General features: G+C 37.9%; 1 protein-coding gene and 1 non-coding gene across 2 annotated transcripts in view; one reads left to right on the top strand and one right to left on the bottom strand.

Moving 5' to 3' along the window:
* The first annotated feature begins 701 nt into the window (after nucleotides 1-701).
* On the top strand, nucleotides 702-774 carry trnaa-agc (transfer RNA alanine (anticodon AGC)). Its single transcript has one exon. It is a non-coding gene; the product is annotated as a tRNA-Ala (tRNA).
* A 3,599-nt stretch (nucleotides 775-4,373) lies between these two features.
* The window catches only part of LOC121953387 (otoferlin-like), a 34,047-nt gene continuing 25,152 nt past the window's right edge, over nucleotides 4,374-13,268 (bottom strand). The window contains exons 31-44 of the mRNA XM_088087563.1: nucleotides 12,582-12,700; nucleotides 12,307-12,444; nucleotides 11,953-12,084; nucleotides 11,306-11,433; nucleotides 11,021-11,191; nucleotides 10,373-10,533; nucleotides 10,049-10,191; nucleotides 9,811-9,899; nucleotides 9,510-9,608; nucleotides 9,118-9,359; nucleotides 8,750-8,928; nucleotides 7,388-7,488; nucleotides 6,504-6,711; nucleotides 4,374-4,511 (exon numbers count right to left, since the gene is read on the bottom strand). Of these exons, the coding sequence (XP_087943689.1) occupies nucleotides 6,531-6,711; nucleotides 7,388-7,488; nucleotides 8,750-8,928; nucleotides 9,118-9,359; nucleotides 9,510-9,608; nucleotides 9,811-9,899; nucleotides 10,049-10,191; nucleotides 10,373-10,533; nucleotides 11,021-11,191; nucleotides 11,306-11,433; nucleotides 11,953-12,084; nucleotides 12,307-12,444; nucleotides 12,582-12,700 (1,883 nt within the window). The 3' untranslated portion in view covers nucleotides 4,374-4,511; nucleotides 6,504-6,530. The remainder of the gene's footprint in view (nucleotides 4,512-6,503; nucleotides 6,712-7,387; nucleotides 7,489-8,749; nucleotides 8,929-9,117; nucleotides 9,360-9,509; nucleotides 9,609-9,810; nucleotides 9,900-10,048; nucleotides 10,192-10,372; nucleotides 10,534-11,020; nucleotides 11,192-11,305; nucleotides 11,434-11,952; nucleotides 12,085-12,306; nucleotides 12,445-12,581; nucleotides 12,701-13,268) is intronic.

Here is a 13,268-nt window from a genome sequence, read left to right as displayed (position 1 = left end):
TTAGGTTTATTATTTTGGCTTAAGGAAGATATTAATATTAAGATATTAAGCGACATACAATTTTAAACAACAATCCATTTAATAAGATACACAAGACACGCTGCCATCCTCTTCACTTTTTTTGGTTGTGTGCTGCTTTCTTTATCATGGATACTTGATTTACTTTACAGCTTACTGCTGCTCCAAACTGTGCATAAAAATTACACCCAGGTGTATGCAAAGTTACCAGGTTCTGGTAATACTGTAAATATTTCCTAATAATAATAATATATAATAATAATTTCCTTCATGTTGAGCGTCACTCTTCTGATGACTCATGAGCGAAGAATGGAGCAGAATGACACTGTTAGAATTAAGAAAATAAATTAAGAAAAATAAAAAACAACATAAATTTGACTGGTTATTTAAACAAACATCTTTTTTCAATATTTGGTTTACAAAGAAAAACAAATAAACCCCCTCCTCTGATATATAGCGAACAGTCCCTTATGAGCCAGTCACCTTTCTCAGTGTGCAGGTCAAAGTTTTAATGGGCATGCTCACACTGCGGAGTCGAGACTTCGTGTCCAGTTCCGTCTTTCGACCATATCAGACCCATACAGTAAAACATAAAACCAATGTTGAAATATTTTCAATGATCCTTAACGTAAAATGCGATTGGTGCAATTTCTATTGGGCTATATCCATCAACGATAACAACCGGGGGATTAGCTCAAATGGTAGAGCGCTCGCTTAGCATGCGAGAGGTAGCGGGATCGATGCCCGCATCCTCCAAATACACTTTTGGTCCTCGATAACAAACTGCATTAGTTGTCAAAGGTCCCCACGACTCACTGTTATGTAAAACACACCTCGAAAGAGCGACACTGATGTTATCCTTCCGCGTTAACGGACTACTTTTATCTAAAGTATTAGAAACTGCAGCGTTTGAGTGTTTTGTCGGGCTTCCTCGTCCCCCTCATTCAAAGTTTATAGTTGCTTACATGGAAAACACGAACAAACTAACATTAATAAAGTGCGTCAATGAGTTAACACGAATAAAATCAAACATTATCCATCGTATTTACTACTCTAAGGTCTTGCTTTGCTATGTTCTGGTCTAAACTACTCCCTAACGTTATATGAAAGCTCAAGACCTTTTGCAGTGGTGCCATTAAAAATGAATTATTCCAATAATAATACAGCCAATGCGGAATTATACGAAAGTTGGGTTTAGGGAATATCACATTATCATTTCAGAAAATTAACCAGCAGTGTCTGTTAGTTCCTTTGAGGACCAGCAGATAGCAGCACAGCATCATTTATGTGTTTAGGGCTGCTATGAGAGGCCGAGAGAAATTTCTAGAGACTGGAGGGAGATACTGAAATAGCAAAACCCCCAAATGAGGATTCTTATGGGGGAGTAAGGTGAAATGGCTACGTTATAGGGCATATTACAGTCTAAAATGTTGGCAAAATAAACTGTACATTACCTTTTTCATTCCGTTTCTAATCGCGGACGGATACCAGTAACAAACAAACGTTAGCCAGCGCGTAGTTGTTTTTCCCCCAAGCTAACGTCGCTTCCAGTGATAGCATACTGTGCTAAAAGTTTCCATTTACAGAAACTAAACTGAACTAGTCAAATTTAGCTCTACGTCCCGTCATTGGTATTGTGCGTCGGGTCGCAGACTTATTCGCGGTGGCTTTCGCGGCCGTTAAACTAAAGGTGTACATTTCCGTCCAAACGTTGACGTTCGAATCAAGAGGGCATTCCACTGCACGTGACCTTTTTCACAGCGGATAGCCAATCAAATGAGCCAATCCCAGAGCGAATGACGTCAGATGGTTAAAATGCTAACGCAAGACGTTCGAGCCCCACGTTCGCCACGTAGGCCCACAGTAATGGTTAACAGTATACCTATTTGCGACCGGAATACCGATTATTTGCTTTAAAGATTAAAATTAAAAAAAAAAAATTGAATAAATTATAAAATATGATACAGCCCCTGGATTAAATCGTCCAGCAATATATAAAGTAGTTCAGGGTCAAGTATGTAGGAGTTAGGGGCATCTATTGGCATAAAGGGTGTATAATATTCGTGAGTATGTTTTCATTTGTTTATAATCATGTGAATAAAATTAGGGTTTTTTTTGTTTCCTGGGAATGAGCTGCTTATATCTACATACGGAGCAAAAGTTGAATACAGCTTTTTAAAACTATTTAAACCTTACATTTTTTGAAAAATAACTTAAGTGGGAAATTTCATGTAGTGCTGAAGACATGAAACCTGCTGCCACTGAGCAACACTGGAGAGCATTTGGTGTTGGTGCCATTGCAGCCATGTAGGCTATGTGAACAGATGACCGGACAGATGATGTTTAACAGTAGAAACGTTTGTAGTTGTTCCTTTATTCACAAATTCAAAAGTCAGACAAATACTGCACACTCTTGACAAACTGTTGAGTTCACAATAAATCAGCACAAAGGTGACAGCCTTACCTTGCAAAAGCAACATCAACACAAACCACAAGAACAACAATAATTATAATATTTAAAGCAAGATAAAACTATACTTTCTTAAAGAAATAATAACAAATTTGCACCACTACATAGCTGTAATGGATCCTAGTGATTATACATCAATATGAGAATAAACTGGCCTTTTTGCGTACGGTGGCCATTCTGTTTATAATCTACCACTTGAGAGCATCTTTTGACAAATGACAAAAAACTTACTCATGAACACAAGAGCAATGTACAAGTGAAGTGATTCTATGTGTGAAATAATGATTTTGTGTGTGAAATAGTAAAATCAAGCAGGTATGTCAAGCACCCAACATTTTCTTCACCATGTAACCAGGCATGTTGTAGAGGAAAAGAGCCAAGATGGCCAGCAACAGGAGAGCAGTGACGATCTTGATGGTCAGCCATCTGTACTGGTCACATATCAGGTGCTTTGCAGCTTTGAAAGGGATCAAGAACCAGAGAAGGGCGATATCTGGACGGCTGGTGGAGCACAGAGACAAACAGTATGTTAGAAATTTTAATTTAAAAATATCAATTGGTTTCCAAATGACATGTATGTATAAGTGGTGCAGTAACAAAGTAGAAATACAACTTAAGATTGACAATCACCCCCCTAAACCAGTTGTGACTTCATAATTTCACGGACCGTCTTTAATATAGAGTAGTTTTTCGTGGATTTGTAGTTTTTTAGAACATCTAACAGTTGAATTGAGGCCCATTTTTGCCAGTGTGATGAAAGTTTTTTTTTACATCATTATAATAAGACATATTCTGAAAATAATGACTTAGTATCTCAAAATAATTACTTAGTGTCTCAAAAAAATAATGGGGAATTTCATCAAAAAAATGAGAAACTTTATCTAAATGGCTTAGCTTCTTAAAATAATGACTTAGTATACAATGAGAAACTTTCACATAATAATGACTTAATCTCAAAATAATGACTTAGTATCTCAAAATAATGGGAAATTTTCTCAAATAACTTAGTTCCTCAAAATGACTATCTCAAAATAGTGATACATTTTCTGATAACTGAGCATCTCAAAAATAATGAGAAACTGTCAAAATAATTACTTAGTATTTTAAAATATACAGAAACCTTCTTAAAATAACTACTTAGTTTCTCAAAAAAAATGACTCGGCATAATGGCAGCTTTGTTTACGAGTCATTATTTTGAGAAAGAGAATAGCTGAGTGTATTCATATTGATGTGGTTATAATCATTCGACTTAAATGCAACTAAGTAACCGTTTTAGTATTAGCTAATAAGTATTTTTACTTGGGAAGTTTAAAAAAATAAAGCTTACTACTACTTTATTTTATGAACTGAAATGCATATGCGAGACTGAGCCACGCGTTTAAGTGATATAATAACGCACACGCAGTCGTTTCAGTTTCCAAAGGCATACACATACATACACAAAGACATATATACACAGGACAACCAGAGGTCATTTTATGCACAAACTTGAACTATTATACACAGACACGTAACATGGACAGGAAACAATGGCCAAGCATGAAAATCTGAACTCCAACACAAGACATCTACGCTACAAAATCTCTTTTCTTTCATCGGTGAGGCAAAGGGAATCAACTGACTTCAACGAAAAAGAAAACATTTCATAAACAAGAAAAACTGCAGTTGTCACACTAACAGTAGCTGTGTTGAAATTTGTACACATTGGACTACATTAACAACAAATGATGAATGCACTCAATGGATGGTGAATGGTAAATTGCACAACGTTCACAAATTAAACAATTACAGTTACTACTGAATTCACACTCTGAAAAAGGATATCATCTGCTGGTTTGAACTCAGACTCCCAACATTTTCTTCACCATGTAACCAGGCATGTTGTAGAGGAAAAGCGCCAAGATGGCCAACAGCAGGAGAACAGAGACGATCTTGATGGTCAGCCAAAAATACTGGTCACATATCAAATGCTTTGCGGCTTTGAAAGGGATGAGGAACCACAGGAGGGCGATATCTGGACGGCTGGTGGAGAACAAAGACGTAAACAGAATTACAGAATGCCAAACAATTAACAATCTAAGATAATGTACACAGATTCCTACAAAGAACTGATTTAATCTGAATGAAGACCTAATGATATCTCCACAGCATTCTTGATTTTCCGGTGTTTAAGCCCTGTTATTACAGACTGCATGTATCAGCTGTGTTGATTGTGAAATGATTCCTCTTGTTCACTGTGGTCACATAGTGTCTGCTTAAGTAATTGCTTCATTGTGACTCTGCAGCAAGAAAAAAACAGCGAAATCCAGGCCTCATTTCATGCAAAAGTGCCTCCTAGCATCTAGTTGAAGCTTGTATGAGGCCATAGTTAAGATAAAACAAGAGGATATCTTCAAAAGTTCCAGTTACTATCCGTCCTCTGCAGCTCAAGTTATGTTTGGGAAAACAAAAACAAAAACTGCATGCTAGAAACTGTGGAAAAAACTCACTGGATTTGGCTTCTCGCGACTGCTGAAGCCTCATGTTACATTTGGCTAAACTTTGAAAAGCATTTTGCATGGACTGAGCACTGCAGTGTGTTCCTCATCTCTCTCATCAGAGTCACATTTGGAAGGCATTGTTTCACAGCCACAGTGAGGACAAGAGGAATGATCACAGTGACCAATGCACATATGTACATATGGACACGAGTGTTAAGACAGATTAGATCTTTTACTCTTAGTTTCCAAGAAGTGCAAACATTCGTGTAAACCAAAGTAAATCAGTGCAAACCTGACCAGAACATTGACAAAAACAGAAAAGAAATCCAAACCACCACAATGAAAAACTATATTTAATTTCATGTACTGCACATCGAGCATTACCACAGGGATGGCTGGTTTCATGCAGATGTATGTCAGAACCCCTGCTGCAGGCAGCTGCCTCTTACGTTTATGACTTCTTGATCGAGTGAGATACACTCCGAATTAACCAGGACTGATCTCGAAAGAAGCTCTAACTTACCCTAGGAGTTATTTATGTCTTAAAAGCACCACATATTGTGATTTTGAAAGACACAAATCTGTTTTAAATGCATGTACTCATTTTTACTTGATGTTAAAATTATGGCAAAAAAAACCCACTTCAAATGACTGATACTTCACTAAATATAAAGTGCAGCTTTTCAGGTAACACAAAACGTGCTCTATGAACACTGAATATCTCAAAGAATCTATTTTAATCACCCAATATCTCAAAGTCAATATAGCAATATCCAAAACAATAAACTAATTTCTAATATTTAGGAGGATATGCTTTCTGAAAGCATATATTGAACAATGCAAGTTGTTTCACTTTTTTAATCTTAATTCCTCAAATGACTAGAGGTCTACTTAAAGAAACAGTTCACCTCAAAATCAAAAATATGTATTTTTCCTCTCACCTGTAGTGCTATTTATCGATCTAGATTGTTTTAGTGTGAGTTGCTGACCGTTAGATATCAGATATCAGCCGTATAGGGCACTCAGCTTGTGGTGCCAAAAAATTTTTTTTTTAAAAATTAAGATCTCAATAGCAACGTCTCTTTCCAGAAATCCTAACCCGGACCTACTGTTGTTTCCTTCTGCTAAACTACACCCACTAACTGTATCACCCTGCAGAAGGAAGCATGCATCGACAACTCTGTCAAGGAGGACGCAATTCATGTTTACATCTTGTGCCGTCACGAGCACGAGCCTTTCATCCATGATTAGATGCACGCTTCCTTCTGAGTGTTGATACTGTCGGCAGGTGAAGTTTAGTAGAAAGAAAACTCCAGTTAGTTCCATTATATTGGAGACAAGGAAGACATCTTTACAGCCGATATCGCTAATACTCTGCCACTCACATCAAAACAATCTAGAATCATAAATAACTCTACAGGTCAGAAGAAAAATGTGTATTTTTGATTTTGGGGAAAAGATTGAAGGGAAAATGCAGACAGAAAGTAGAAAAGAGAAGAGTGAGAAGCCATCTGGTTAGTGAAATTGCTGGAACCTTCTGCAGAGGTGTCTGAGCAACATCTCAAGCTCCAAGCATTTTCTTGACCATGTAACCAGGCATGCTGTAGAGGAAAAGAGCCAGCATGGCCAGCAGCAGGAGAGCAGTGACAATCTTGATGGCCAGCCACTTGTACTGGTTGCAGACCAAGTGTTTAATGGCCTTGAAGGGAGTGAGGAACCACAGGAGGCTGGTGTCCGGGCGGCTGCAAGGACAAAAACGCACGTTCAATAATACGCACTTATTGCATTTTGGACCATTATTGTTGCTCTCTGTTTAAGCCTAATATAAATATAAAATAGCTGACATTACTGAAACTAGGACAAAGCAAAAGTTAAGACAAATAAACAATTTACAATATTATGATAATTTATAGGTGGCTCTAGGTAGAAATAAACAAAAGATAAACGGAAACAGCAACTTACCATGTAAAGAAAGAAGATCCTAGGTACAAGTCCAGAAGTTGGTTGACGTAAATGTGTAAAAATGTCTTTCCTCATTTCGGAAATTGTTTTATTTATTATATTTATGTCATTTTATAATTGTTTAAAAATATGTTTATGCTTGTTTTAAGTTTGGTTTAGAATTCACTTTTTTTTTGTTTATGACAGATTTATCTTTTTATTTATTCAAAGATTTATTATTAATTTATTTTTCATAGTATTTATTTTGTTATTTCTGGCTTGTTTTGCGTTAGATTACCTTTTAGACTTTCAGCAGCTAAACAATATGTATTCTTGCGTCTTTGTGTGTTTTTGGTGAGGTTGAAAAGTAGCCAAGTCATGGAATAAAATGAGCAATGTAATTGAGAAAAATAGATCAGTAGAGTGGACAGTGATAAAAATGTGGACAGTGGGGTGATAACAGAACAGACGTCATACTTGGGTTTCTCCAGTGGCTCTGGTTCGTTGCGTCCTTCACCAACTGGGCTTCTCTCTGCTTCCTCTCCTGTCAGGAGGTGCAGCTCTGCTTCCACTTTTCCCTTAAAGGACAAAAAACAAACTCTCAGTCACCAGGTTTTCAGCTTTTTTTCATAATCTCAGCGCTTATCACTTAAAGATATGTGTTAAGTCACTTTCTATTACTGAATAAGCTAACACAACGCTGACTGAGCCTATGGCCCCCAGATTAAACTCCATGCAGTATTTCGAACGGGGTGTCTGTGGTGACATTCTCAGGAAAATGACCCACAATAAGTGACATGTTTTCCTTCTACTGGCAATGTTTGGTCCACAAGAAAGGGGAGGTGTCATGAACGCGACAGACGCTATTTAACTCAATTGTGTGTGAAGAGGCTTATTTTTTTTCACGGTCTCTGCTAGTGTTGCGAGTGAGGCTGGAGTTATACTTGCTCTTTGAACAAAACATTCATAAAGACAAATGGCTGAATCATGAACCAAATAGTTCACTTACTTGCCTTTGTACTACAGCTGTTATTTAATAATTTCACAAGGAGGTAAACCAGAGAACTCAGACCGTGCAGAACTTGTAGATTTGCAAGATATAAAAATAATATATGGCAAAACTTGAGGTTATTAAATAAATTCTGAGCTCACTGCAGGCACAGGAGGGCTACTGCAGATGGCATGCCAGGCTGCTAAATGAAGCAAGCATGTGTATTATATTGTCCTTACCATTTATACATCTTGCAAACATGTCGTGTTAATTTATGACGTGCACAACCAACACTCCAAACAGATGCAGGATACATTAGGCAGCAGGTAATTTAAAGCAAGTTAATCTCCAGCCCAAATGGTTACTATGACCGCTTTGTTGTGTTCAGGACGTTCTTGAGCATGGCCCTTAAATGAGGTCAGGACTTTATAAAAAGGTAGTAACCAGGTGTCAGAACATAAGCAACACACCTCCAAGAGGAACCTAGGAAAATTGCAGACAAAGTGTCGAAGAAACGCAATCAGGGAGACTGAAAAGACAATAAATATTGCCATTCTAATGGATCCTATGTTGTTTGTACTGGGAGTACCTCAAGAAAATGTAATGGGAAAAGATCAGAGGTATATGATGCGTATACTCCTGTTGTTAGGAGGAAAAATCATAACTGTAAACTGAAGGAAAGCACCTTCACCAACAATGTGGACCCAAAGACTGAACAAGTCTATATAATGGAGTACATGACAGCAAAACTGCAATTGAAAATGGACATTTTTCTACTGCTGGCATTATTGTTTATTAACAGTAACCAACTATTCTTGCATTTTGGATTACTTTTTACTTTGACCTACCGTGAGTTCAAACTCGTCTTCTTCATTTCTGGCCACAAAAGGCCACCATCCTTTGATCCTCTTCTGTTTGAAGATGGAGACCATGGGCATCTCTGTTTCATTTGTCACCATCTCAATAGTGCACTGCTTGGCAGTCTTCGCACCACGTGGAAAACGGTTCAGGTCCAGCTCAATCGCACCTTTAAAGAGACATTATTCAACTCAACAAGTTAAATGCCAGACAGCTTCACTGGCGTGGTGGAACAAACAGATGCATGTCTCAAACTTAATTCAAAAATCAAAGCTATCAAGCACCCCATAAGCAACATCTGTGGCATTAACAGTAATTCATGAAGCCAAATGTTATAACAGATGATTGCTCACTGCACCTAAGAAGTCATCTGCAGAGAAATGGTCCGCGTCCCACACTTGCAGATTAAGACGTGCTGGGATCTTGTATTCAGTCTCATCCCAAGCAAACATGGACTCTTTTTTTGAGATGACGATCTTCTCCTCAGCCATGAGGTAGTCGAAGGGGTACACGAAGCGCCAGTTGAAGTTGCCCTCCCCAGTGATAGAGTGGTAGTGGACGTCTGTGTCCTGCTTGTCCTCCTGTTGCCCTTTCAACCAGCTGATGCAGAAAAAAGGTGATGGATAAATTCACAATCTTGAATCAGATTGTATTATGTTTTAGTCTGGTTTTGCTCAAATATGTAAAGACAGGGATAAATAAAAAAAATATGAAAAATAAAGTATCAAAACACATAGAGCTTATAGTCACCCTCGCACAAATATGTCACTTGATTTCTCGCCAGTGAAGATATCATCATCCTCCAGGACGACCTCATCTGTGTTCCAGACGATCACCCTCAGTTCAAACCTGGACACATGCAAAAATTACAAGATATATAAAACACTAAACAATAATGATAACAAGCAAAAAGCCTGCAAGGATACATTTTCTTTAGATAAAAGCTGAAGGAGCATTCTTCTAGCTTTTGGATTTAATCAGCACTGTTTGGCTAAAAATGCATACAGTGTATGTAAATGCTGTAAACTGAAATTTTGACTAGAGAACGTACTTCTTTGGTTTCCTTGGTGAAATATCAAGAGCAGGTCCAGGTGCAGTCATATCTTTGGGGAACATATCCACCCACATCTCAATTCTACCCTAAAAGCAAACAAAAACAAGCTATTAAGGGCTTTAAGGATGTAAAAAAAAAAAATAAAATCAATAAAAAAACTTAAAGTGAAAAGAGGCTTGATTAATAGAAGTAGCTGGCTGGAGTGGAGCCAGCATGAGTCCACTGTGCATCATACTTGTTCAATTCCTGGTTTGTCAGGGTGGAGCAGTGGTCTGGTCTCCACATGCTCTGGGACAAGTTTGCAGCCGACCCGTGGGATTTGTTCCCAGTGGTTCAACACGGTCAGAGCCAGATGTTCATCCGTCTGCTTCTTTAAACCTGAAAAACATCATCAGTGTGGTTGATGGTTTAATACAAATTTAAAATCACACGTTTGCTTTTTTTACTTTCAGGCAATTAGCTGCTGCTCCACATTAAGTCAAGAAAATCATGATAAAGAAACGTCATTAGTTGAACTCAGTGGGAAAAACAAAAGGGTATGAGTGAAATTAACATTCACCATTTTCATCCTCTATCTCAGTTGGTGCCATGAAGACGCGGTTCTCCACCTTCACTCTTCCTCCAGGGCCGTAGTGAGGCCCGTCCAGTTTGCCGTCCTTACACAGCTTAGCCAAGACTTGTGTAGGTTTCATTGGGTCCCGCCACACATTGTAACCGTGGCTACAGAAAAGAACAGAATCAGTTACAGTTACCTGCATCACATAAACCTATGATAACCATTCAATATGTAAGAAGGAAACTAGCATTTGAAACCATAAACTCGTAAGAAAGATGTTTCATGAGGTAATAAATCAAATGAAAATTAGGGTAATTTTCAAATTGACTTTCTCATAGACTTTAGTTTCATTTTTAAAAAACTGTGCTGTTCTCTGTTTAAACCGCCTGTTAAAATGTGCTTTTGCAACACTGTTTGAACATGGTCATGCCAATAAAGCCTCGCTGAATTTAATTGACTTGAATATAACCAGTAGTTGCCCCTGCTGGCCATTTAAAGGAGTGCAGAGGCCACATCAACTTCTTTTATACATTTTATGTTTACCATGTAAAACACATACAACTATGAAAACTTAATTATATTGAATAATTAACCATCATTTTCCTCAATCGAACACACACTGCTACAAGAAGTTAGGCCTTTGATTCTTACATGGCGTAGTTACATGAAATACCACACGTGGCTCTGTGTTTGCTGTAGAAACGGTTCTCCAGGTCGAGTTTGGTTTCTCCAATTAGATCATCGGTTCCCACCAGGTCCCAGTCATAAATTGACACCGTCAGAGTGGAATCCATCGGGAATGTGGCCTCCACATCAAATGATCTGATAAGATGAGAAATGCAGCAATTTTCAGGTTTTCACGCATATTTAAAAAAAAATGCATGATACAGTCAAAACAACATATACTATTATCAAAGGCTAAGCATTTGTACTTACTTGCCAAACAAAGGGTTCAGCTGTTTTGAGATGTAGTTCTCTTTGTCTTTGATCTCGGTCTTTCCCAGTTTGATTGCAATGTATGGATCAGCTTTCCCATTAATGTCAGCTGGATGCAGATCAGTTGCCTACCAAATACACAGACAAGATGGGTGTGAGATAGATAGTCTGAGCATTTCCTGAGATATCTACAACTTATTAAAATGTAGTAAATCCTTATAACCAAAGTTATTTATTTACAGTATCATTTTAATAATGATGTAATAATTAAAATGTCTTTATATAGCACTTTTCATACATGAAATGCAGCTCAAAGTGCGGGAGTAAGGGAGTAAACCAGTCAAATAAGATTTTTGATCTTTAAACCCTCAGATTACAGATACTGTATATTTCTGCACATCTGTATAAAATAGACATAACTTCATATTCTTTGTATACATAATTAATTTTTTCTTTGTATTTCTTCTTTTAGTTCTCCTTTTATATAGCTTGTTCAATTTTATTGCTTATATTATATTCTAATTTCCATATTTTGAATATCAGTTCATAAATTGTCTGTGTGTAACGTAAAGTGGGTGAGACCACATTTCGGTGTCCAGTCTTCTACTATAAAGTAACAATAATAAATGCTTGAATTGCAGACCTACCCTAATAACGTAGATGCGGACGAGGATATTAATGGGATCGTTGTGAGGAATGTTCTGAAACATTCCCATGTTGGAGTCGAAGCTCATGTCTCTGGGCATGTCATCCGAGACTTTGTACATGCACAGTGAGCCCTAAAGAGACAGTCAAACAAATTAATTGTTATAGTGCAAAAAAATGTTACATAAGATTTGTTATAGAACATGTTTTGCATTCTCTACTGTCTGCCGCTGTCTCAAGGTAGTGAAACAAATGAGTGATCTATAACAAGCTTGTCCTCTAAAAAGGTTGATACAGATAAGTGATGTAACTGAAGAATAAAATATGGATTGCATCTCTAAATATTTTGTTCTTACTTTGAATTTTCCAACAATTCTGTCCTCATCAGTTACGTTTTGGTCATCATCGTCGCCACCTTTCCCCCTGAACAGGTTAAAGCTGTGGAGCCAGTCTTCAAAGCTGTCAAATTCACTCTCCAGTTCCTTAGGGTACACCTTGTTTGAAAACACAGATTTATAGTGACATAAATCAGCTGACTGATGTCTTTTTTTTAATAAAGAATGTGGGACAAAAGCAACAATATAAAAGTTATAATTGCTTTCAGCTTAAGCGTTAGCTCTGAGTCCATTACCTTCAGCTCATCCAGCTTCGGCTTTTTCTTCTCAAATGGATCGCCTCCCGCCCTCCTCTTTTCCTTCTTTCCTTTTCCTCTCTTGGTGCCTTTTACAGGAGAGTCATCAGGTTTGATATCTGAGTACAGGTTAGCGGTGAGGACGAAGCGGAGAGGGGGAGCAGGGTGTAGGGGGGTTGGAGGAGCAGAGCACTCAAGACATGAATTCCACATGAAAGTTGCCAAAACCAGCTGTTACTGTATACAACAAGCACACCATTGAATTGTATACAACTGAAGTATACAGTTCAGTGGGGAAACTTGGTCGTGTGACAGTGTTAGAGCCATTTTTTGGGTTATGTGTATTTGTGTTTATTTTTTTTTGTTTGTCTGGAAGCCACAGTAGGTGGCGCTCTGCACTGTGTGGGCAGGAATGATTAAATAGAGCAAGACGTAATTACTCAGCAGGTGTGCTGCTGAATGAGAGAGCAAACAGTTTTTTGACCGTCACGTCACGTCACGTCACGTCACGTCGGATCGTGGTCGTCGACTTTATTTATGCGTTGTGGCAAATATGTGAGCCCTTTTGTTTGTATGTGCAGTTCAATTATCGGCGCATTGTGTCAAGAGCGTTTATAAATAAATGTGGATGATTACAAGAAGTGTTGGATCTATTGACCCGGAAGACGACGGACGGGTCAATTATCA

Source organism: Plectropomus leopardus, chromosome 14 (assembly GCF_026936395.1).
Source record: "Plectropomus leopardus strain MGB_pleo_1.0 chromosome 14, ASM2693639v1, whole genome shotgun sequence".
In the NCBI taxonomy this organism is placed as follows: Eukaryota; Metazoa; Chordata; class Actinopteri; order Perciformes; family Serranidae; genus Plectropomus; species Plectropomus leopardus.
The sequence above is the reverse complement of the archived record's forward strand: the minus strand, read 5'-3'. Positions and strand labels throughout refer to the sequence as shown.